Source organism: Eurytemora carolleeae, unplaced genomic scaffold, assembly GCF_000591075.1.
Source record: "Eurytemora carolleeae unplaced genomic scaffold, Eaff_2.0 scaffold20, whole genome shotgun sequence".
In the NCBI taxonomy this organism is placed as follows: domain Eukaryota; kingdom Metazoa; phylum Arthropoda; class Copepoda; order Calanoida; family Temoridae; genus Eurytemora; species Eurytemora carolleeae.
The window spans coordinates 33,521-56,378 of NW_019396765.1; the positions used below are offsets into that span (position 1 = coordinate 33,521).

The 22,858-nt window shown below is 32.7% G+C and overlaps 1 protein-coding gene across 6 annotated transcripts in view; it reads left to right on the plus strand.

Moving 5' to 3' along the window:
* LOC111708359 (rootletin) overlaps positions 1–22,858 on the plus strand; it is a 49,574-nt gene that overhangs the window by 1,344 nt on the left and 25,372 nt on the right. The window contains exons 2-19 of one of the 6 annotated variants that reach the window (XM_023481693.1): positions 1,570–1,622; positions 2,627–2,800; positions 6,253–6,327; positions 6,912–6,954; positions 7,744–7,804; positions 8,129–8,467; positions 8,937–9,057; positions 9,487–9,569; positions 10,330–10,395; positions 11,967–12,012; positions 13,412–13,466; positions 13,992–14,385; positions 15,447–15,541; positions 17,004–17,118; positions 17,864–17,948; positions 19,057–19,211; positions 20,519–20,645; positions 21,244–21,486. In XM_023481693.1, coding sequence (XP_023337461.1) covers positions 1,584–1,622; positions 2,627–2,800; positions 6,253–6,327; positions 6,912–6,954; positions 7,744–7,804; positions 8,129–8,467; positions 8,937–9,057; positions 9,487–9,569; positions 10,330–10,395; positions 11,967–12,012; positions 13,412–13,466; positions 13,992–14,385; positions 15,447–15,541; positions 17,004–17,118; positions 17,864–17,948; positions 19,057–19,211; positions 20,519–20,645; positions 21,244–21,486 — 2,316 coding nt within the window. In that variant the 5' untranslated portion in view covers positions 1,570–1,583. The other 5 variants (XM_023481694.1, XM_023481698.1, XM_023481697.1 and 2 more) reach the window with 5 other exon arrangements.

Consider the following 22,858-nt stretch of genomic DNA (forward strand, 5'->3'; position numbering starts at 1 on the left):
TGGAGTAAAACCCAACTTTGTGTATTGGGATTTGAAATTTGGTATTTCTTTGGATTTACCTTATCTCTAAAGTGTAAAGGGACCGTAGGCCTAATCTAAAGTTACCATTCATTTTTATAAGAGTTGCGTGTTCAATTTACAGCAGTACCCTTTAAACCTTTGACAGATTAGTGATCAAGGATGTTGCAACGATACTTATAATTGTTGAATGCTTGAATAGAAAGCTTTTATATATTTCAGAAACAATTATATTTACTTTCTCAAAGTTGCAGAAAATATAACTATTTATATTAAATTAAAACCCCTTTGGACACCGACTTCTTCGGTATTTTCGAGTTAATATGTGACATCAGCTGTGTCGAGTTCACGCCATACGCTAGTGTACACTCATTTTACGGCAATTGGAACACAATCAGAGAGATGAACACAATGAGTTTAATCAGCTCAATGATCAGTTAAAGGTTTAAAGGGTACCGTTGTAAATAGAGTATTGTCATCTTTGCATGGAAGGTCACGTAAAATTATTCATCCAGTCCCTTTAAGAACTTAATTTTTATAAAACAGTTCTTGGCAAATAATGTATAGATGATGTAACAGCGTGGTGGGGAGGGGAGTGTGTACGGGGGGCGGGTCTCTGTTTGGTTTAAGAATTTGAACAAGAGAAAACAAATCTAAGCTATTGATTAAACACTTATTAGATTGGTTTAGTTCTAACTTGCTAATTTGCACAATTTAGGACAAATCAATAAAAATACATAATCTACATAAAACATTGTTATGAACACATGAACATTTCACTAACTCAGGGGTTCATCTACAGATTTTGTTTCGCAGGGTTAAGACTTAATGTTGTGGCAGATTTGTTGTATTAATATTGTATGTTCATGACAGAAACAATCTCAGAACTGATGAGGGTCAACCCAACCCGAAATATATTATTGATAAGATGAGATGTTATTTACGACAGAGGAATACGATATTATATATGGCAGATGTTATGGAATAAGATATTATATACGGCAGATGTTATGGAATAGGATATTATATACGGCAGATGCTATGGTCTAAGATATTATTTTCGACAGATGTTATAGTATAAGATATTATTTACGTCGGATGTTATGGAATACGATATATTTTACGGCAGATGTTATGGACTAAGATATTATTTACGGTAGACGTTATGAACTAAGATATAATTCACGGAAGATTTTAGTAACTAAGTTACTATTTGTGGCAGATTTTAAAGACTTAGATACTATTTGTGGCATTTTTTGGACCCAGTTACTAATTCTGGCAAATTTTATGGACTAAGCATATTACTATGTGCAGCCGTGCTTATGGGTTAAGATACTATTTGTGACAGATTTTATGGACTATTTGGGGGAAATGTTATGGTAAATCCCTGTGGCATGGAGACATGGAGATATAGAAACATAGAAACATATAAGCATAGAGACATATAAGCATAGAGACATAAAGACATCGACACATGAAGACATAGAGACATAAAGACATAGATACGTAGAAACATAGAGACAAATACGAAGAAATAATTTGATGTTTCAGATTGACTAGTAGCTATGGATAACACCGGAGAAGAGACAATGGAATCAAAAAAGGAAACATTTTTTTCTTTATAAATCTTTACCCTAGGAAAAATTAACTAAACCGTTATTATACTTTGAACGGTCTTTTAAAGGACTGTAGGCGATTTACATCGTTTTCCTTTAAAGCTTTGTCTGATTAAGTATTTATCAGATATGCATGTTTTTGTTTATATAAAGTGTTTATTTTTAGTTGTGGTTTCTCTGCAAAAGTGATATGCGCATTTCTTGATTGAAAGAAGCAATGAGAAATTCGCAAAAATAAACACTTAAAAAATTACGTTCTTCCACATTTTATCAGATTAAGGTTTCAAGGCAATCGTTTAAATCGGGCATTGTTATTTTTGCATGGAGGTTTACCTAAATTTGGCTTTCAGTTCAGTCCCTTTAAGGTGACTTTAGGTGACCATCCTAGCTTCCTGTTGCAAATGCCCTAAGTGATTAACAACACTTTACCTTTTTATTCAAATTAACAGATATCTATTTTCTCTATGGAAATTTAAATCTTTTACCTGCGACGGTATTTTTTATTATTAAGACTTGATGACTTAAGATGGAAAAGGCCGCCAACGTAGGTTACATTTCATATAGACAAAAGTCAATGAAAAAGGTTTGAAGGATTTTACTGTTGTGAATCATTTATGACACTTATAGATTAAATGTCTATGAATAAAGCCAGATCTGGGAACTCTTGTATTGTAAATATCGAGATCACTGCATAATCTCGAACTTCTGTTAATCTGCAGATTAATTTAATCTTTATTCTATATCCCGCGTAGTAATCGTACCCAGTCGAGGGTTGAAGGGAGCTTTGATCAGGGAAGGAACAACTAAAGTAAAGATGTGGAGGGGTATAGTTTTTTTTATTGATTTTCAAATTAAAAGTGCGCGCAGTGGATATTGAGATGAAGTGATTAGGATTATAAGTATCCAACACAGATGTTCCCAGCTCACGGTAACGATCTAATATCCTCTTTTTAATCTAAAAATTCATTAAATATTACCAAAAAAATGTTCAGAATGAAAAACGGAAACCACTGATAAATAATACCGATCAAATGGATCAAACACTGCCAGATAATGACGCACAAATAAACAATGACGCACACAAAGATATTGACGCAAAAATACCCAATGACGCACCAATTGATGAGGAAGAAATGCGTACCCGACAGAGGAAACTAGAAAGACAGGTAAGAGCCTTATTCATTATCAATATATTACCAGGGGGCGTATACAGAGTGGGGGGGGGGCTGTAAGAGCTGTAAATGCCCTCCCCCCCCCCACACCTTGTATAAGGGTAGGATATTAAACTCAAAACCTGAATTTGTTTTGTGTTGTCCCAGAGACTTGTTTTATCCCCCATTAATATTAATTCATAATAGTTTTTTTTTTTTAAATGCAAAATAATCCTAACACCATTCCTGATGTATGTTTTTTGGACTAAACTTTTCTTAAATTCATTTTTCGCTTGTACTCGATGACCTTGCCAAAGGTTTATATCTGTTGAAAGTTTAAGGCCGATGTTAAATATTAAATAGAATTGATATTTTAGTGCATTGCAGTTCTACCATTGATCTAGTTCAATCACTAGTTAATATTTAGATATATTGGAAGAGATTGTTCTTCATTTGTTTAACCAGGCCTGTGGTCGGATTTTAGTGCTTTGCAGTTCTACCATTGATCTAGTTCAATCACTAGTTAATATTTAGATATATTGGAAGAGATTGTTCTTCATTTGTTTAACCAGGCCTGTGGTCGGATTTTAGTGCTTTGCAGTTCTACCATTGATCTAGTTCAATCACTAATTAATATTTAGATATATTGGAAGAGATTGTTCTTCATTTGTTTAACCAGGCCTGTGGTCGGATTTTAGTGCTTTGCAGTTCTACCATTGATCTAGTTCAATCACTAGTTAATGTTTAGATATATTGGAAGAGATTGTTCTTCATTTGTTTAACCAGGCCTGTGGTCGGTTTTAATGAATAGTAGTTGAACTTGGTACAGATAGTTGAACTATTTCTCCAGTAAGGTCATAGTTTACTGCACACTGGAGATAGAGTTTAACTTGTACTTCTTGCTATTCATAAAATCTGACTCCGATTCAAAGTAGATTTTTTTTGCCTATTCAATATTTCTTTAATTGTTTTATTAAAAAATAGTGAAATATTTGTAAAATTGTATAGTTTAGATAACTTGAATTCAGAAAAACCAAGAATACGAGGTTGTAACTTTAATTTCCTGTTTTTACATTATAATTTAGATATTACCGTTTTCAGTTTACCTTTCTAATCTACATGCAACTTTAAAAATAAAAACTTAAAGAGCGTACATATCAATGTAATCAATATAGCCATAGTACCAATAAAAAATAAAATTCAACGTCTCTTTTCATTCCTTTATTTTTATCTAAAACGATCAGTCTGATTCTTTATATATTCCTTGAACCAGTTATTTGGTTTAATACTTTAAATAGAAATGTTAAAACGTTTCGAGGAACTACTCCTGTACATTTTGGTAAAATGTTTCCTGAGTTATGAAATTGCATTCAAGAAAGGAATGTGATGCAGGCCATGGAGGATTCATAGTGTGGACTGGGGTTGCAAAAAATTAAGAAAATGAATATATAAATAAAAATTTATTTCGACGACAAAATTATTATAAATAGGAGTAATTAAATGATTGAATTATTCATTAATAGAATTTTGGGTGCTTCGTAACCCCCTTTTCCTTTTCTTGATTTTTTCATATGGTTAAAGCTTTCTTCTTTGTTAGTTCAAAGAAAGTGAACACTTGCTTCAAACTCCATACATTTGGTTGTAATTTTTTGATTATGTATTTCTTGACGCACTGAGTCGGTTGCCTTAACCCCTTGGCGGTTTTATTTAAGTCGATGTCCATTGTCCATTTTCCACCCCTTTCTAGGATCATTTGCTAATCATCTGTTGGCGGAATTCCGCATTGAAAATTCTACGCTTTGAATATAAAATATTAATCCTCCCTTAACTGAGCAATAAAATAAACCACTGAGATTGTGTAGTTGCATTTCTCTTCTTATGCATAGTTCAAGTATATTTGTAATTTATGTGAATTTTCTTTTTGCTTCTTGTTCGGGTAAAACTTTAAAAAACAGTTATTTTTTTCAGAGGTGTTTTTATTTTTTTAAGAAACTAGAAATCTGTGCAATTATTGTCGTCTTCGTATTTCTTTCTATAAAAAATCATTTTCTATTTCCGTTTAAAAATAATGAACTAAGTTTTAAATTTGTGTGTACAAATTTGTTGAGGTATAGATTTGAGACGTTATTTTCTGCTTTATCCGGTCTAAGCTGAAAACTTCAGAATAATATATCCTTAATCACGATCGCTTAATCTCAGGGGTCCATATAATTCCTTTTTCAATCCCATTTGGGATTGACAAATTTGAAAGAAATGGGGGCAAATTTTAAAAAAATGATAATTTAAAAAAAATTGGGGGCATTTTTTTAAATTGGGGGCAAATGTGTTAGTAAATTTGAAAATGTTTTTTAATTGGGGGCATTTTTTATAATTGGGGGCAAATGGGGGCAAATGTGTTAGTGGAATTTGAAATTTTATTTAAATTGGGGGCAAATGTGTTAATGGAGTTTGAAAATGTTTTTTAAATTGGGGGCATTTTTTACAATTGGGGGCAATTTTTTCCCAATTTGGGGCAATTGGGGGCAAATGAGTTAGTGGAATTTGAAATTTTATTTAAATTGGGGGCAAATGTGTTAGTGGAATTTAAAATGTTTTTTAATTGGGGGCATTTTTTGTAATTGGGGGCATTTTTTATAATTGGGGGCAAATGGGGGCAAATGTGTTAGTGGAATTTAAAATGTTTTTTAATTGGGGGCAATGGGGGCAAATGTGTTATTGGAATTTAAAATTTTTTTAAATTGGGAATTTTTTTCAAATTGGGGGCAATGGGGGCAAATGTGTTAGTGGAATTTGAAAATTTTTTTTTTTAATTGGGGGCATTTCTTTTTACAATTGGGGGAAAACAATTATTTTGGGATCGAGAAAATCAGCAATTTTGGGAATTAAATGGACCTTGCTTAACCTTAGTATCCAATGTACACACTTTTGATTTTCCTCTGATAATCCTCTTTTCGGATATTTCTACTGTATAAAAGTTACGTTTGATAACAATTACAGATACAATGCTATATCGATTGGACTAATATACGTTTGAATTAAAGTCAGCTGTTCACAAGCCAGCTTTTAAAGCATTTAAGCTATTATAAATTTAATCATGTTCATATGAAATTATTAAAAAACATATTTTAGGACTTTTGTCATTTTGAACGTTAGTCTTAATAAATATTAATCCAAAACTTACGTTCGTTCAATCGATGTTTAGTTCAACTGATATGACACCATCAACACCAGAAATCCAAACCGGTTTTTCATAAGTTAAAGAGTACATCTTAACATGAAACGCTGATTGGTTAATTCTTTAACTTCTTTCTTGGATATCGAATGCGTTTTAAAATAATCTTGGGTTTAGTTAACCAGGAGTTTAAGCATTAATCTTGATATCTACCATTCTAAAGTTTTCAGCCCTGAACGGTTTAAACCTTGGATGGTATAGATTCAGATGAATTTTTAATGATGAAAATATCTAGGAATCAGTGGAGCAGTCCAGGAGTAGTCTTAGTAACATCTCAGCAGATAGTCTAAATATAGAGAGTTTTACCCAGGTATAGTCCAGGAGTAGTCTTAGTAACATCTCAGCAGATAGTCTTAATATAGAGAGTTTTACCCAGGTATAGTCCAGGAGTAGTCTTAGAAACATCTCAGCAGATAGTCTTAAATATAGAGAGTTTTACCCAGGTATAGTCTTAGTAACATCTCAGCAGATAGTCTAAATATAGAGAGTTTTACCCAGGTATAGTTTTAGTAACATCTCAGCAGATAGTCTAAATATAGAGAGTTTAACACAGGTATAGTCCAGGAGTAGTCTTAGTAACATCTCAGCAGATTGTCTAAATATAAAGAGTTTTACCTAGGTCGGTCAAAACTTGTTTTTTTAAGAGAAGAAGTGTGTTTCGCTTCTTCAATTGGAAAACTGAAAAATCCTCGTAAAAGTAAAATGATCTAAATGAAATTCCAAATAACACCATAAAAAATCAAATGTAGTGATGTAGGTATCTTTTTATTCCACTTTGAGAAACTGTGGAGCTCTGAAGTAAAAATTCGCAATAAATGGATGTGACAGTTTCCCTTAGTCGATAATAACAAAATTTGTTATTATATATATTATATTTTATTTTATTATCACTAGGATGTGAATCCGTGTGCTGGATATTCTAGCTCTCTTTATACAGGTAACAAACCTCTATAAGAGATTATTGTATATTCTAGCTCTCTTTATACAGGTAACAAACCTCTATATGAGATTATTGTATATTATAGCTCTCTTTATACAGGTAACAAACCTCTATAAGAGATTATTGTATATTCTAGCTCTCTTTATACAGGTAACAAACCTCTATAAGAGATTATTGTATATTCCAGCTATCTTTATACAGGTAACAAACCTCTATAAGAGATTATTGTATATTCCAGCTCTCTTTATACAGGTAACAAACCTCTATAAGAGATTATTGTATATTCTAGCTATCTTTACACAGGTAACAAACCTCTATAAGAGATTATTGTATATTCCAGCTCTCTTTATACAGGTAACAAGCCTCTATAAGAGATTATTGTATATTCTAGCTCTCTTTATACAGGTAACAAACCTCTATAAGAGATTATTGTAACAACAAATATTTCACAGGTTCGAAAGAGAAATCTAACACTTCTGGTTTTGAATAAGTAACAAGTTTTTTCTTTACTGTCTAATAATAGTTTGAGTCTCCCCTTATTTTCTTGCAATGCTTAGAATCAATTTTGATGCAGATCTATAAAAAAAACTTTGTTCATGTTTGAATGATAAATTATATATTATTTAGAGGTTCTATCAATGTCTTTTTAGTCAAAAATATAAGATTGTGTGTATTAGGAAAATATGTATGTTTGCTGTATATTTTGGTTTATAATATGCCCCCTGGATATGTAATCTGGATCTATGGAACCCTATATTTTTTCGGATCTTAACCACTGTTTTCTAGGATTGATGAATACTCAACAACAATCTCAAAGCTGTGAAAACCTTCTGAGTGAAAATTTCAGGTTTTTTAAGATTAGATTTTTAAGTGCAAAACTTTATAATAATAATTTTGGTATATTTATCGAAAATATTTCTAGCAAGAAAAAGCGCCTTTCTTGATAGAAAAGTTTTCTTTGCTAAGGCGAATTTTCTAAAAACATTATAGAATTAAGGTTTAAAAGCTCCTAGCTCCAATAACAAGTAAATTCCAAAAATAAAACTTTGCATAATCTTTGGATTCATTATGGAAAATCCATGACATGGACTTCCTTGGGGTGGCTTACTTGATAAAGAATGACCCTAATGTGATAATGTCTAATTAATAACCCTTATTTCTTACCCCTTAGTGAGAACGGAAGTGATACTGAAACTGAGCTTCTGGATACAGTTAAACCTTGCGAAAATAGTAATAGCAGGGACGAAGGATCTGGGAGTAGGGACGAACTCGGCAGCCGGGACGAACTCGAAAAAATTGGAGAAGACGACCGCGAGGACGAGGTTTTGTCTGAAAAAACGGAGGATGGAGCGTATGCGCGGAATTACGAGCTGGATGATTTGGAGGAGAGCTTCTTGTTCGAGGAGGGGTTGAACTTGGAGGAGTTCAACCAGTTGGAGCAGTTCAATCAGCTAGAGTTGATGAGAAGAGAGAGGTTGGATACAGTTGAGGAGATAACGGAACCTGCCAGGTTAACATTAAACAACACACTATCCTTTTGTGGGGGGTTAACGGGTGGGGGAGGGTGCAGTGCTTCCCACACCTGGCGGCGGTTTGGGGGTTCCACATTGGGGGTTTTTTGTAGATTCCAGTTCCTTATGTTCCTTTTAAAGAGTACCAATAGCGATTCTGTAAATCTTAATCTCAAAAACTATGGTCTTAATGGGACTGTCGACCTAATTTTTATGTGACGTTGACATTCACATTTAAACTCGTTTTAATCACTAAAATCGGACAGTTTTTAGTTCTTGTTTTTGTTATAGTAGCACTTAAAGGGACTGTAAAGGAAAAATGAAAGACCTGAGCATTTTAGGAGTTGATCCGTCCATTTTCTCAATTTTTAAATAAAAAAGTGTCGCCAATGATAATTTAAAGAAGACATTAAAGGTACATTTTAATTTTCTGAATTTCTTGAAGATATAAAAAATGTTTGTATTTAGCACGAGTAACTCTCTAGCCTTTGATCCATACCGCTGGTCCAGTCAGCATACTTCTTTAACTTCAAACGATTTCCTGAACAGTCTGACCCTTCTAGACGAGGATCCTCAGCCTCACTTGCAGGTCAGCTTCTTACAGTTCTTATATTCATCTTAAATGTTGGTTTTGTTGTTTTTTTTATGTTTATTTTTGTTGCTTTTGTTATTTTTATTGTTGTTGTCGTTGTTGCAAATGTTTTTTTGTTTTTCTTGTTGTTATTGCAAATCTTTTTTTTCTTGCTGCTGCTGTTGTTGACGATTTAAATTTTTTGTTGTCATTATTGTTGCTGTTGTTGCTAATATTGTCTTTTTTTGTGGATACTCGTGTTTTTGTTACTACTGTCGATGTTGTTGATTTTGCTGTTGCTTTTTGACGTTGTTTTGTTTTTGTAGTTGTTTAGGTTAATGTTTTGTTGTTTATAATGATTCTATTGTTGTTTCTTTTACGTTTGATGTTTAAAAATTTAATCTTATCTCTTAAAGATTCTTTTTTTTATTATTTTTTTTTTTTTAGTCTTTGTGTTCCAATACGTCTAAAGAAGAACCTTACAGTGTCAGTGAAATAGAGATCAGGAATGATTATCAGATAAGAATAAGGTACGTTAAAAAATCTTTAACATGATTTATAGAAAATGTCAAAATTAGATTCAGATTCGGGCTGAAATCCCGTTTTGCAGTCAGGACTTGAACCTCCAGGCTGCTTAATGGAGCCTGAAGTTTTCCCTAAATTCATGATTTGATTTGATTTGATTTGATGTACTTTTTAGTCATAGTTTTTATTTGACAAAATATAACGTAATAAAATAGTTTTAACAGTGAGATTGGACTTTCTTCTAAAACCTAATAAAAGAAACTGTACATTTAATTATAAGTGACCGTTTATCTGAATATCTACATGCATGAATCAAAACGATAACCTTAAAGGGACTGTAAGCGTCATTTTAAGTGACCCTTTATGCTAAAGTGACAATGCCCGATGCACAACAGTACCCTTATAACCTTTGGGTGGTCTAGTTTGAATTATATATCAATGTTTATGATTTTTAATCTTCAAAAGTGACTTGCGCATATCTACTGCAAGAAAACATTTATGTATAGTCAGAATTAAACACTTATTTAAACCAAGAACACTATAAAATCTTCAACATTATAGATTCTGATTAAGCTTTCATCGATAGCTTTGTGAATCTAGTATTCCCATCTTTGCACGAAGGGTCACTTGAAATTACGCTTACAATCCCTTAAAAAGGAACCTTTTCCAATTAGTGAAGTTAACTTTTATATTGAAGGTCAATTGAAATTACGCCACGTAGTCTTTTAAGGTTGATTATGTATAATGTACAATTTGTTTTTTCAGTGAGACGACTCAAAGTTCAGATAAAGAATCAGTTTCTAGTGTTCAAGGGAGTACCTGGAGAAATAGGTAGGAACAGAATTAAATTCTTTTTTCCAGTGCTTAGGATCCATCATCCATGTAATTTTGATTCGGATCCAAATCCTGGATCCGCAGTAAAAAAAAATGGATCCGGATCCAGGTCATAAACATTTCTGTAAGATTTACCGAATTTTTGAACAGAAGAAGAATTTTCATATTCTTTTTCTTTCGCTTTTTAAGGTTAAACTTGATGAATTATTCAGAGTTAAGGAAATTTTTGATAATTTCTCTTTTGTTCCACAATTTAGATTTGGGTTTTGAGAGTAAACAAATTTTTGTTTGCAGTTTTTGGTTGATATTTTGCTCTTTGGACCTAGATCCAGGAAGCCAAAATGCTTTTTTAATTTTTTATTTTAATGAAAGGTTTCCTAAAACTAAAAAAACATAGATGAGTTGGAGTCATTTGCAAAATTTTGATATTTTGATATTTTAATATTTTAATATTTTTAGATATTGAAATATAAGAATATGTATCCTTGTAATATACTGATATGTATACCTGTATTCTACTGATATCGAGAATATGTATCCCTGTAATATACTGATATGTATCCCTGTATTCTACTGACAAATGAAATATGTATCCCTGTATTTTATGAATAGCGAATGATTTGCTAGTTTTTAACTAATTTGCTATAGGTAAAGGGAATATTAAAGATACACTGCTCTACTGCCCCTGTCTAATCTTTAAATTGCATACTTTCAATCTTTTAATGTGTAGAGTGTTGACGGTAGACTGTAGACTGTAGAGTGCAGAATCCATAGTGTTTGGCCATAGTGTAGAGTAGCATGTAGCGTGTAGATTGTAGAGTGTAAAGTGTAGAGTGTAGAGTGTAGAGTGTAGAGTGTAGAGTGTAGAGTGTAGAGTGTAGAGTGTAGAGTGTAGAGTGTAGAGTGTAGAGTGTAGAGTGTAGAGTGTAGAGTGTAGAGTGTAGAGTGTAGAGTGTAGAGTGTAGAGTGTAGAGTGTAGAGTGTAGAGTGTAGAGTGTAGAGTGTAGAGTGTAGAGTGTAGAGTGTAGAGTGTAGAGTGTAGAGTGTAGAGTGTAGAGTGTAGAGTGTAGAGTGTAGAGTGTAGAGTGTAGAGTGTAGAGTGTAGAGTGTAGAGTGTAGAGTGTAGAGTGTAGAGTGTAGAGTGTAGAGTGTAGAGTGTAGAGTGTAGAGTGTAGAGTGTAGAGTGTAGAGTGTAGAGTGTAGAGTGTAGAGTGTAGAGTGTAGAGTGTAGAGTGTAGAGTGTAGAGTGTAGAGTGTAGAGTGTAGAGTGTAGAGTGTAGAGTGTAGAGTGTAGAGTGTAGAGTGTAGAGTGTAGAGTGTAGAGTGTAGAGTGTAGAGTGTAGAGTGTAGAGTGTAGAGTGTAGAGTGTAGAGTGTAGAGTGTAGAGTGTAGAGTGTAGAGTGTAGAGTGTAGAGTGTAGAGTGTAGAGTGTAGAGTGTAGAGTGTAGAGTGTAGAGTGTAGAGTGTAGAGTGTAGNAAAAATGTGAAGTAAAAAACTGAAATATATATATATATATATATATAAAAATATATGAATGAATATATTCCCTTAACTATTTCTAATCTAGGGATAGTGTATTAGAGCCTGCAGACCTGAGTTCAAGAAAAGCTAAGGTACAGGGGACACTGGGACAGTTTCATTCAAACCATGGGATACTAAACTTTATATATTTATACAGGGGTTGCTAAAACCCTTGGGAATCATTGGCGTTTAAAATTATATTATTATTATATTATCTTATATTTTTCTGGAAATGTTTAGGGCACACACAAATATACCAGTCGCTAATTACAAAATTCTCAGTGATCGTTTTATAAATGAATTTTAAAAAGACGCCAATTATACAACTGTACTTTGATTTTTATCGTATGATGAATGAAATTTACTAAGAAAACTGTCCGATTTGTCGCTAACCAAGCTTTTCAATTTAGATGTCACATTTAATATTTGTTCATAAATTATGTATGGAAACAACTATAACACGTACCTCTGACCCTTTAGTAAAAGTAAATTTAACCTGAAGTCTGACCGCGTCAACCTTGTTGCACCGGCTAGTCCTATTGACTGTCCGTTTTATTTACCCAATGTCAGGGCGATACAGTACAAACTGGCACCGAAAAGGTTGACCCGGCTAGTAAATTCAAATGTACTACGGCTGCCCGTGGTAAAGTTGATTTTAAGTTTTCATAAAATAATAAAAAATTCTCCATGATGCGTTTTTATCAAGTATATAATCACAATACAGGTTTGACGTAGTTATTTACAGAAGTAGCTAGGTTAGGTTAATCACAATACAAGTTTTGAGTAGCTATTTACAGAAGTAGCTAGGTTAGGTTAATCACAATACAAGTTAAAAATATAGTTAAATTCCCCCTAAATAAAACATACTTTTATATTAGATAAATAAAATTATTTTTAAAGAGAGGACAGGTATTGAGTATTGATGTTAAAGAAATATCCCTGCTCAAGCTTTTTAATTAATTTATTGTGAGAAAGAGACAATTAATTTGATAAATGTTTTTATTCATTTTAAAAATTATCATATTACATTTTTTTTACAAACTTTTGTTTTGTTTTCTGAGTTTACTTTTATCTGTAGACCTATTTAAAGTATTTGTCAGAATAAAGATTGCCTTAACTTTAGTTCGCAAGTCAAATCAAAAACATTATAAAAATTATCTAAAAATTTTTTTTTTTAATATTTATGTTCTCTTTATATATCTAGATGGTTTAATTAAATAAAAAATTACATCAGCCATATTTTAAGAAAATAAAAACATTTACTTTAAATAGCGTCAGCGAGTTCAGAGGCCGAATTTAAAGAATTCAAACCGCGTCGCTGAACCGCCAAAAACCGGTTCCAATTGAGCGCTGGCTCAAATCTCGAAACATTGCATACAATGTCAAGGGAAACTAACCATGTTTGAGCTCAAATTCTTTTAATTCGTCCTTTGTCTTAAAACATAATTATCTTAAGATATATTTGGTCCAAGTTAAAATCAATATTTTCAGATTGTTTCCTCCGAGACAAAATCTACTCTGCTTGGATTGAACAACAGTAATCAAGGTGATGTATTTATGTTAACATTATGCTTCTTGACTAGGCGCTTCGTGCCCAGGGAGTAAGGAATAGAAGGGAGATACAACTGACGCGGTTCGTCCTACCATAGGATTATACATCAGTTATATCTCCCTTCTATTCCTTACTCCCGGTTGAGCCCCTCTTAAAGGGACTATGTAAGCGTAATTTCATATGACCCTCCATGCAAAGAGGGCTGTGCTCTATACAACGGTACCCTTTAAACCTTGAATTGATGTAAAACCCAGTATAAGCTGCGTACAGTGTGAACTCAACACTTCTAAGAGAAACCACAATAGAATAGAATCAACTTTCAAATATAAGATGACAACCAGCTCATCTGATCTGATTATACTTTAGGGATACCGTTGTGAATCGGAAATGCCACTATTACGGAACGTTACTTAAAATTACGTCTACAGTACCGTTTAATGTTTTCCAGAATAGTAAAATTATAATTCATAATTTTTTTTTAATAATTAAACAAATTATTGGAAATTATTTCTACTCTAGACCAGAACCCTGGAAGATGTTCTAGTACTCCATCTTCGAGTCTGAGTCCCAATCCGTCCAATTCCGGGCTGTTCATCGTAAACACTAGAGAGAAACTTGAACAAACACTCGAAGTTACGCAAAATTTCACATCAAATTTGACTAAAACTGACTCATCTGCGGTTGGTTCAACGGAACGAATAAAGCTCCGCGAATCTGCTGAATCTGAATCAAAACAAGAGGACAAGAATACATATCAGAGTAGAGGATACACACGCCAAGAAGTACCAAGATATGAGTATAAAAGCAGTAGCTACGCGGGTCAGGAGGAACATGAGAGCTACAGAAGTAATGTTAGTCTAAGTAGTGAGAGTAGCAGTAATCTTAACAGCGCTGCTTCAGAGATATGTCCAAGGTAATTAATAGCCTTTAATACGCTCTTAGTTCGATGTTCGATGTTGATCTTAATAATGTGCGTACTCTGTATATCAATTTGTTCTTAAATGCATATAATGCATTTTTTTCTGTTGCGTCTATAAGGAGAAACTTGTTAAAGACGTCTCATACTGAATTCAGAAAATTGCAACATACAACTTAGACCGTAAAAAATCCATTTAATTTCAAACAAATCATTCAGATAGTACAACCTATAGTCATCGATTATCTTTCGCCACATTTGTATATAGTTTATATTTTATAATATTTTATTTTTTTAGAAAACGTTTTAACTGATTTCGAAAAATATGATTGGTCCGCGGCATTCTTAGATAGTTGCGCAAGCCGCAAGAGAAATAATCAAATTCAAAACAAATTAATTAAAAAATATATAAAATATAAACTATAAACAAATGTGACGAAAGATAATCGATGACTATAGGTTGTAATATCTAAATGATTTGTTTGAAATTAAATTGATTTTTTTACGGACTAAGTTGCATGTTGCAATTTTCTGAATTTGTATGGACTGTAAGTTATTCGGTATGAGACGTTTTTAACAAGTTTCTCCTTATAGACGCAACAGATAGAAGTAAGATTATTAGCGATTAAAAGCGCTTTTTTATTGCATTAAGCCTATACCTCCTTTCATTTTTCGCGAACACTCCCTTTAAACACTTCATGTTATTCAGATATTTTATGTTTCTTTATAACCAGTCCTTTGTTATTTTAGGTTATGCCTTGCCCTTTTTTGTACTCTTCTTCTTCTTGTCGCAAGAACTTTGAATAATTTTTATAAAAATTCCTTGATTTGGCTTCCTTATAATAATTCTATATTAAATATATTTATATAGCTTATAATCATGATTATAAATACTAGGCCTTTTCATTCTTGATATAACAGTTAGGGAATTGATTATGGAAATTGAAAGAAGGCATCTAATGATTCTCAATAATTGGTACCTCCCACATTAGTTTAAGATCAAAGTAGTCCCTTTAAAATAAAAGTTATGCTATATTTTTTCAAATTTGTTTGTTTAGATTTGAGAGGGAAAGCAGGTTAGCTAGACAGCTAGCTGAGGTTAAACAAGGAATATATAGACTACTTAGTGTAGACAGTGATGAGCATAGTTTAGGTAAATAAACATTACTATGTAAGGACGGGATACGTAATTTTATAGGAACTGTAAGCGTAATTTCAAGTGATCCTGAATGCTAAGATGGCCATGCTCTATTTTTAACGGTACCCTTGACACCCTATCTGATCTAAATGTGGAAGATATAATATATAATGATGTGGTATAATCCACATATATCCTGGCAGCAATATAAAGTTTAACATTTTTTAAAGACTGGTCAACTTTTAAGTGTCGCAACGCCTAGGCTTTTCATTTTGCCTTTTTTGTAGCGCCGGACATGTACATTGTACAGTAAAGAAAGCTTAAGTATTGTCTTAAATAATTCGCATAATCTTTGATTTTTGCAACATTTTGCTCACTAGGAATTAAGAATGAATGAGACATCCTTGATTGACTGTTTTAAATTTGAGGTTCTCTATACCGTTGTAAATCAGGCATGGCCCTTTTTATATTTATAGATGTAGAGTATATATACATATTTCTATGTTACAGATAAGAGTGTATAGTATAGATGCAGAGTATACATTTCTTTTTTACAGATTAGGAGTGTAGTAGTGTGGATGTAGAGTATATTTATATCTATGATACATTTAAGGAGTGTAGTAATATAGATGCAGAGTAAATATATATATTTCTATTTTACAGATAAGGAGTATAGTAGTATAGATGTAGAGTATATATATATTTCTATTTTATAGATAAGGAGTATAGTAGTTTAGATGTAGAATATAAATATATATTTCTATTTTACAGATAAGGAGTATAGTAGTATAGATGTAGTGTAGAGTATATATATATATTTCTATTTTATAGATAAGGAGTGTAGTAATATAGTTGTAGAGTATATATATATTTCTATTTTACAGATAAGGAGTTTAGTAGTATAGATGTAAAGTATTTATATATTTCTACTTTATAGATAAGGAGTATAGTAGTTTAGATGTAGAATATATATATATTTCTATTTTACAGATAAGGAGTATAGTAGTACAGATGTAGTGTAGAGTATATATATATTTCTATTTTATAGATAAGGAGTATAGTAGTATAGATGTAAAGTATATATATGTTTCTATTTCAGATAAGGAGTATAGTAGTATAGATGTAGAGTATATATATATTTATATTTTATAGATAAGGAGTATAGTAGTATAGATGTAGTGTAGAGTATATATATATTTCTATTTTATAGATAAGTAGTGTAGTAGTATAGATGTAGAGTATATATATATTTCTATTTTACAGATAAGGCGTATAGTAGTATAGATGTAGAGTTTTTATATATTTATATTTTATAGATAAGGAGTATAGTAGTATAGATGTAGAGTATATATATATTTCTATTTTACAGATAAGGAGTATAGTAGAATAGATGTAGATTATAAATATATTTCTATTTTATAGATAAGGAGTATAGTAGTATAGATGTAGAGTATATATATATATTTCTATTTTACAGATAAGGAGTGTAGTAGTATAGATGAAGAACAAATAGATTTCACTGAACCTGATTCTGCTGCTAGAGAAGAAACTGAGGAAGAGGATTCTAGCCGTAGTGTTGATCTTGATCTAAGGTTAGATTTTTGTTCAATTTTAAGTCCGCTAGACAAAAAAAGATATATAAAAATGTGTAATGTTATGGTTGAAGGTAAAAAATGATAAATAAAAACTTGCATTTCCAACGGTTGAATGCTGAGTTTAAAAAATGTGTAATTCCAGCGGTGGAAACAAAAATAGTATTATTGTAGTAAATGCCCTACTCCAATAAATATTTTTAGATTGGTACCAATCCAGTTACAGTCAATTTCGAACTCATTTGATTTGCGGATTTTATAATCCTCATTCGGGGATTTCATCCTACAACATGCGATTTATGATTGACTCGATTATTATGATTGATTTTTTATTACAGTTTTTGGTTGTTTGTTGGAGCCTATAATGCAATTTAATTTGGTATCTTTAACCTTCGGCAAAAACATCTATTTACAAGGAATAAGGGGGGGGGGGGGGTAAAAAACAGATTTAAACGTCATTTTTCTGTTGCAGCAGTGTTAAAAATTTATTTATATTTATTTAATTATTTCTTGATCTGATTTTTTTTAATTTTATTATTAGTTTATAATTGGTCAAATAAATTGAGTATTTGTCACTAACTCTGATTTTCTAATTCCTATATATTTGCAACCTGATGGTGCACACTTTCGAGCTTAGATTATTTGATCTAACAGAATTCATAGTTATCTAAGGTATTCGACATTGGGGTTAAAAGATATAGGAGTAGAAAATCAGAGTTTGTGGCAAAGATGTGATTGTTTGTAGGGATAAGAAGGAGAAGCATGAGTGGGAGGGGAATGAGAAAGGATTGCTGGAGTGTGAAGGAGGAGGTGGAGGGGTAGAGAAGGAGGTAAATTTCAGCATCAGCACCAATTCAAGGCGATTTGTTTCACAAAAACTGCGAAGTCTTATATTTACAGGGTTACCCACAAAGAATGAGACTGTACAGACGACTTTAAACTCTTCCAAAATGAAGAGTTTAAAGTAAGTCTTCTGCCTCGCAATTTTGTACAGTCGTCTGTGAAGTCTCATCCTCTGAAGGTAACCCTGTACGTTCAAACTTTTCTAACAGTTCGGTTTTTTGTAAATATGAAAAAAAGTTATTGCTGCAGAAGGTATAGCCCTGAACAAAGCCAATTAATAGTTAATGAATTATTTGAAAAACCTACTTGATTTATCTCTTCTGACTGGCGTCGAAGATTTGACCATAGCGCTTGTATGGGATACAATAATTTTGAAACATTTACTACAATTTTTGCTATTAACTGAGGCTTTTCAAGTCGCCATTTTGTCATCTTTCTCCTGAAAACAAAAATTATCAAGGATTTTATGTTTAAATTACGGGATTTTCAGAAAATCGTTAAAACCTTCCCCAAATTTACGTGAGTTCTCCCAATTGGGTTGGCATATTTAACATTTATTAGATACAAACAGACAAGCTAAAATTATAAAAGATTCTCAGTTGTTTGTGGAGTATCCTAAGAAGCCTTAAAATCTGAATGTTTCAAGTGATCCTCCATGCAAAGATGGCAGTGCTCGATTCACGTACCCTATAAACGACATTATCCTCTAAATAATTAATCAGATAAAGGTTTCAAGCGTACCGTTGTCAATCGGGCATTGTCATCTATGTTAAGTTCTTTCTCAAAGGCACTTTACAAAGCGGCAACTATTTTCCCAAACATCCCAAGTCTGTGTCAGCTGCAGCACTCGGTCCCTAGCCGGTTCTAGGCGTAGCGCTAGCTCCCCCCCCCCCATTGCAGCCTGCTGGGCCTCAAATTGGCTAAACTAACATTTTGGAAGTTGCCACTTGGAAAATTGCACATTTGGAAGTCGTCATTAGGAAAATGCCTTTGTGAAAATACATAAAACCTTGCCAGCATTGCATGAGGGTCACCTGTAAGCACGCTTAATTACTGTTACTTAAAGCAAAGGATAAAAACAATACCTAACTCTAGGAACAGGGAACAGATAGTGGTATAGAGAGGATGAGTAGTGCTGGAACAGGAACCCCTGGATGGATGGGCAGGTTGGGGAAAAAGGTCCGTCGTGTCAGGATCGGGTCCGGAGGTCATTCAACAACAAGCTCATCTCCAGATGACCGCCATGACAGGTGACCAGTTTGTTCTAACACCCAGTCCCAGGTCATTATAGATTTTTACGGAATATTTTATTGGTTTTTTGTCTTATTTACTATTTTAATCAATATTCTTTATTAAATTGTTATTATTTTTTTTAATATTCATGATTATTATTATTATCATTATCATCATTATCCTCATTACTATTACTATTGCTATTGCTATTGCTATTGCTATTGCTATTGCTATTACTATTGCTATTGCTATTTCTATTGCTATTGCTATTGCAATTGCTATTGCTATTGCAATTGCTATTGCTATTGCAATTGCTATTGCTATTGCTATTGCAATTGCAATTGCTATTGCTATTGCTATCGCTATCGCTATCGCTATCGCTATTGCTATTGCTATTGCTACAACTATTTTTGCATGCACTTGCTTCAGCGATAAACCAGAAAACTCTGAAATATTAAAACGACTTTTAGAATCAAGTTATAACTTTTAAAAGTCCAATGAGCATGAAACACAGCAAATGTTTCACTAAATTTGTGATTTAATAAATGTTTAGTAAAACATACTTGCTTTGTAACAGTACAATCAATACACTTAAGCATTGCTATAATGTCGTCTTCCAATACCATCGTTTTCTAGTTATCACTGTATTAGGAAATGATAATATACATTTCTATCTATAAATTAATATTAATTTAAAGTGAACAAATAAGATATATTGACTAAACTTTATATATTCAGCGTAAACTTTTGAACTAGAGGAGTAAATTTTGATTTCAGTAAATTCCAAGGAATCATCAAAACACTGTCAGGATTTTATATTTTCCTGAATTCCCCCCCCCCCTCTCTCTCTCTTTAATAATCTGAATCCCCCCTCTCTCTTTAATAATCTGAATCCCCCCCTCTCTCTTTAATAATCTGAATCCCCCCTCTCTCTTTATTAATCATTTTTTTTTCTGAATTGGGTAAACAAATAAAGGAATTGAGATTTTGCCACAAACGCAAATTTTCTAATCCTTTATATCTTTGAAACATGATGATGTAAACCTTAGAATAATTTATCTAATAAAATTCATATATGGCCTACAAGGCTACGATATCGGGTTGAAGAGATATGGGTAGAAATAAATCATATTTTGTGGCAAAAACGTATAGAATGAAAAAGTATTGGATGAAAAAATCTGCAATTCTTGAAATGTATACTCCTGAACAGGGAACACTGTTGAAAAAAATGCTTAAAAGATCATGATGGCTGTGTTAGACGCCTTAACTGGGGGAGGCAGTCGACTTAGCGCGTTATGAACGAATTTATAGATAAAAAGTTTAGGCCTCGAAGTGCGAGTACAGAAAGTCCCCGCGAGGGTGGGTTCGGACCAGATCGTAACATTGTTCTTGAATCTAGAGTCAGAGAACTCTGGGTTCGACTTGCTCAGATGGAGACGGAGAAAATAAAGGTTTGGTTTTATTTCTCTTTTCATGGGAAAGAAAGAGGACCATCACAAAAACACACATAGCCTAAAGAAAGAAGGAACATATACCATATTTACCGCTTTACTTTGAATTCATATCAATAACTACAAAATTTGTCACTGAGAAATGATTCAGTAAACAACAGAAGTCTCATTATAGTTAAACAATGCCGTTTAAATGTCGCGTTATCCTTGATATTTTTAATTAATTGATATCGAATATAAACTACTTCTCCATTTTAGATAATTATATCTTTGACCACTTTTTTTAGTTAATTCCTGTGTTAACTGGTAGGTAGGGTTGTAAATTGTTTTGTGTTTGAGGGTTTGTGGACTTTTCAAGGGTTCCACTGAAATCTCAGTATTATTACAAATTTCAAAATGGTTTATTCTAACAATTGCACTATGCAAAATATCCCTGTGAGAAAATTTATACAAAAAAATATTGATGTCATAAAAGCAATCTTTGACAGAATACAGTTTTAAAATGTCAAAAGTTTTAGTAAAAGTTTTTATAAACTGAACCAAAACGATATAACTTAGCTGTTTTTTAGTATTTGAATAATGTCTAATTGCTGTTTAGGCTGTGGAGTTTGCTGTTGAACAGGAGCGAAGGAGAACTGAACAGCTTCTCGATCAGGAGCGTCGTGGAGTTGAACAGGAGTTGAGGCGGATCGAGGAGGAGAGAATGAGGATGGATGAGGAGAGGATGAGGATGAACGAGGAGAGGAGAGGAATGGAGAGGATGGCGGAGGAGCTAGAGATGAAGGAGAAGGGTTTGGTGGAGGCACAGGAGAGACAAGTTCATCTCACCAACAGTTTGCAGGTCATGAAACATTGTAAACTTACTTCATACGTTTGTATTCATGTATTCCAGGTTTTTCATTTATTCCAGTTATTCCTGGTATTCCAGTTATTCCAGTTATTCCAGTTATTCCAGTTATTCCAGTTATTCCAGTAATTCCAGGTATTCCGGGTATTCCATGTATTCCAGGTATTACAGGTTTTACTGGTATTCCAGGTATTCCAGTAGTTTCAGGTATTCCATGTATTCCAGGTATTACAGGTATTACAGGTAATAATATTGCAGGTATTCCATATTAATGATTACATGCATCCAATCACAACAACCTGTACCTTCAAAATTTTTTCTGATCAAAATTTACTGAAATACCTTCTCTTTTTTCTGAAAATTAGATTGCTTTTTATTGCAATTTAATTTATCACTGAATAAATAGCATTTTTAACTTTCCAGATATTAACGGCGATTTTTTAATTATTGTTTAAAACGTTTACAGGGTATACCATTTTACAAAGGACATGTATAGAAATAATCTATATAGTAAAACAAGACATTCGTTTATAAATATGTTGCCTATAGCGGCCAAACGGCCCTTCAGCTAGTATAATATAATATAGAAAGTTAGTATAGTTTACCCATACTCAGAGTACACCCCCCTTTCAAAGAAAAGAGCCCTGTTTCTATAATAATTAAATAAATCGCTTTGTAAAGAAATAATTGAATCTCCCGTGTTAGTTATGAATAGACCAGAAAACCTTTTAGTGTTGGTATTGTTCAAGTTTGTTGGTAAACATTAGAATATACTATATATACTGTTTTATACTGTCAGTTATACTGCATCAACATCCATGCACACTGCTTTACAGGGGTCCATATTATTCCATTTCTTATCCCAAATGGGATCGGGATTGAAAATACATTTGGGAGCATGAAAATACATTTTCTGTGACATTGAGAACTTTGGCAAGTTTTCTGTGTACATATACTACACTTCAGAAATATGTACTGCATTTGGGGTGTTATAAGATGTACATATCAGTAATCAATATAAGAGTTAAATTATGATGTATACAGAAAAATAAACACTACCTTGCCGTATACATTCATCCTTATGAAATGTTTTCTACAACTTGACATCATTCTTCTAATTGTTTACAACATCAACATGGTTAATTTCTGCCCCTTTATATCAATCAATCAACATTTGGGATCGTATTGGATGGAATTATATGGTTCCTGCTGCTTTAAGGATTATATGCTCGTTTAACAGTAATGGAGTTTGTTTATTGCAAGGTGAAAATATACAGGGGTAACCAGAAAGCATGAGATAACAAAGACGATTTTGTAGATGTTAAACACTTTCCCTTTAGCTGTGAACTTAATGAGAAAATTACCC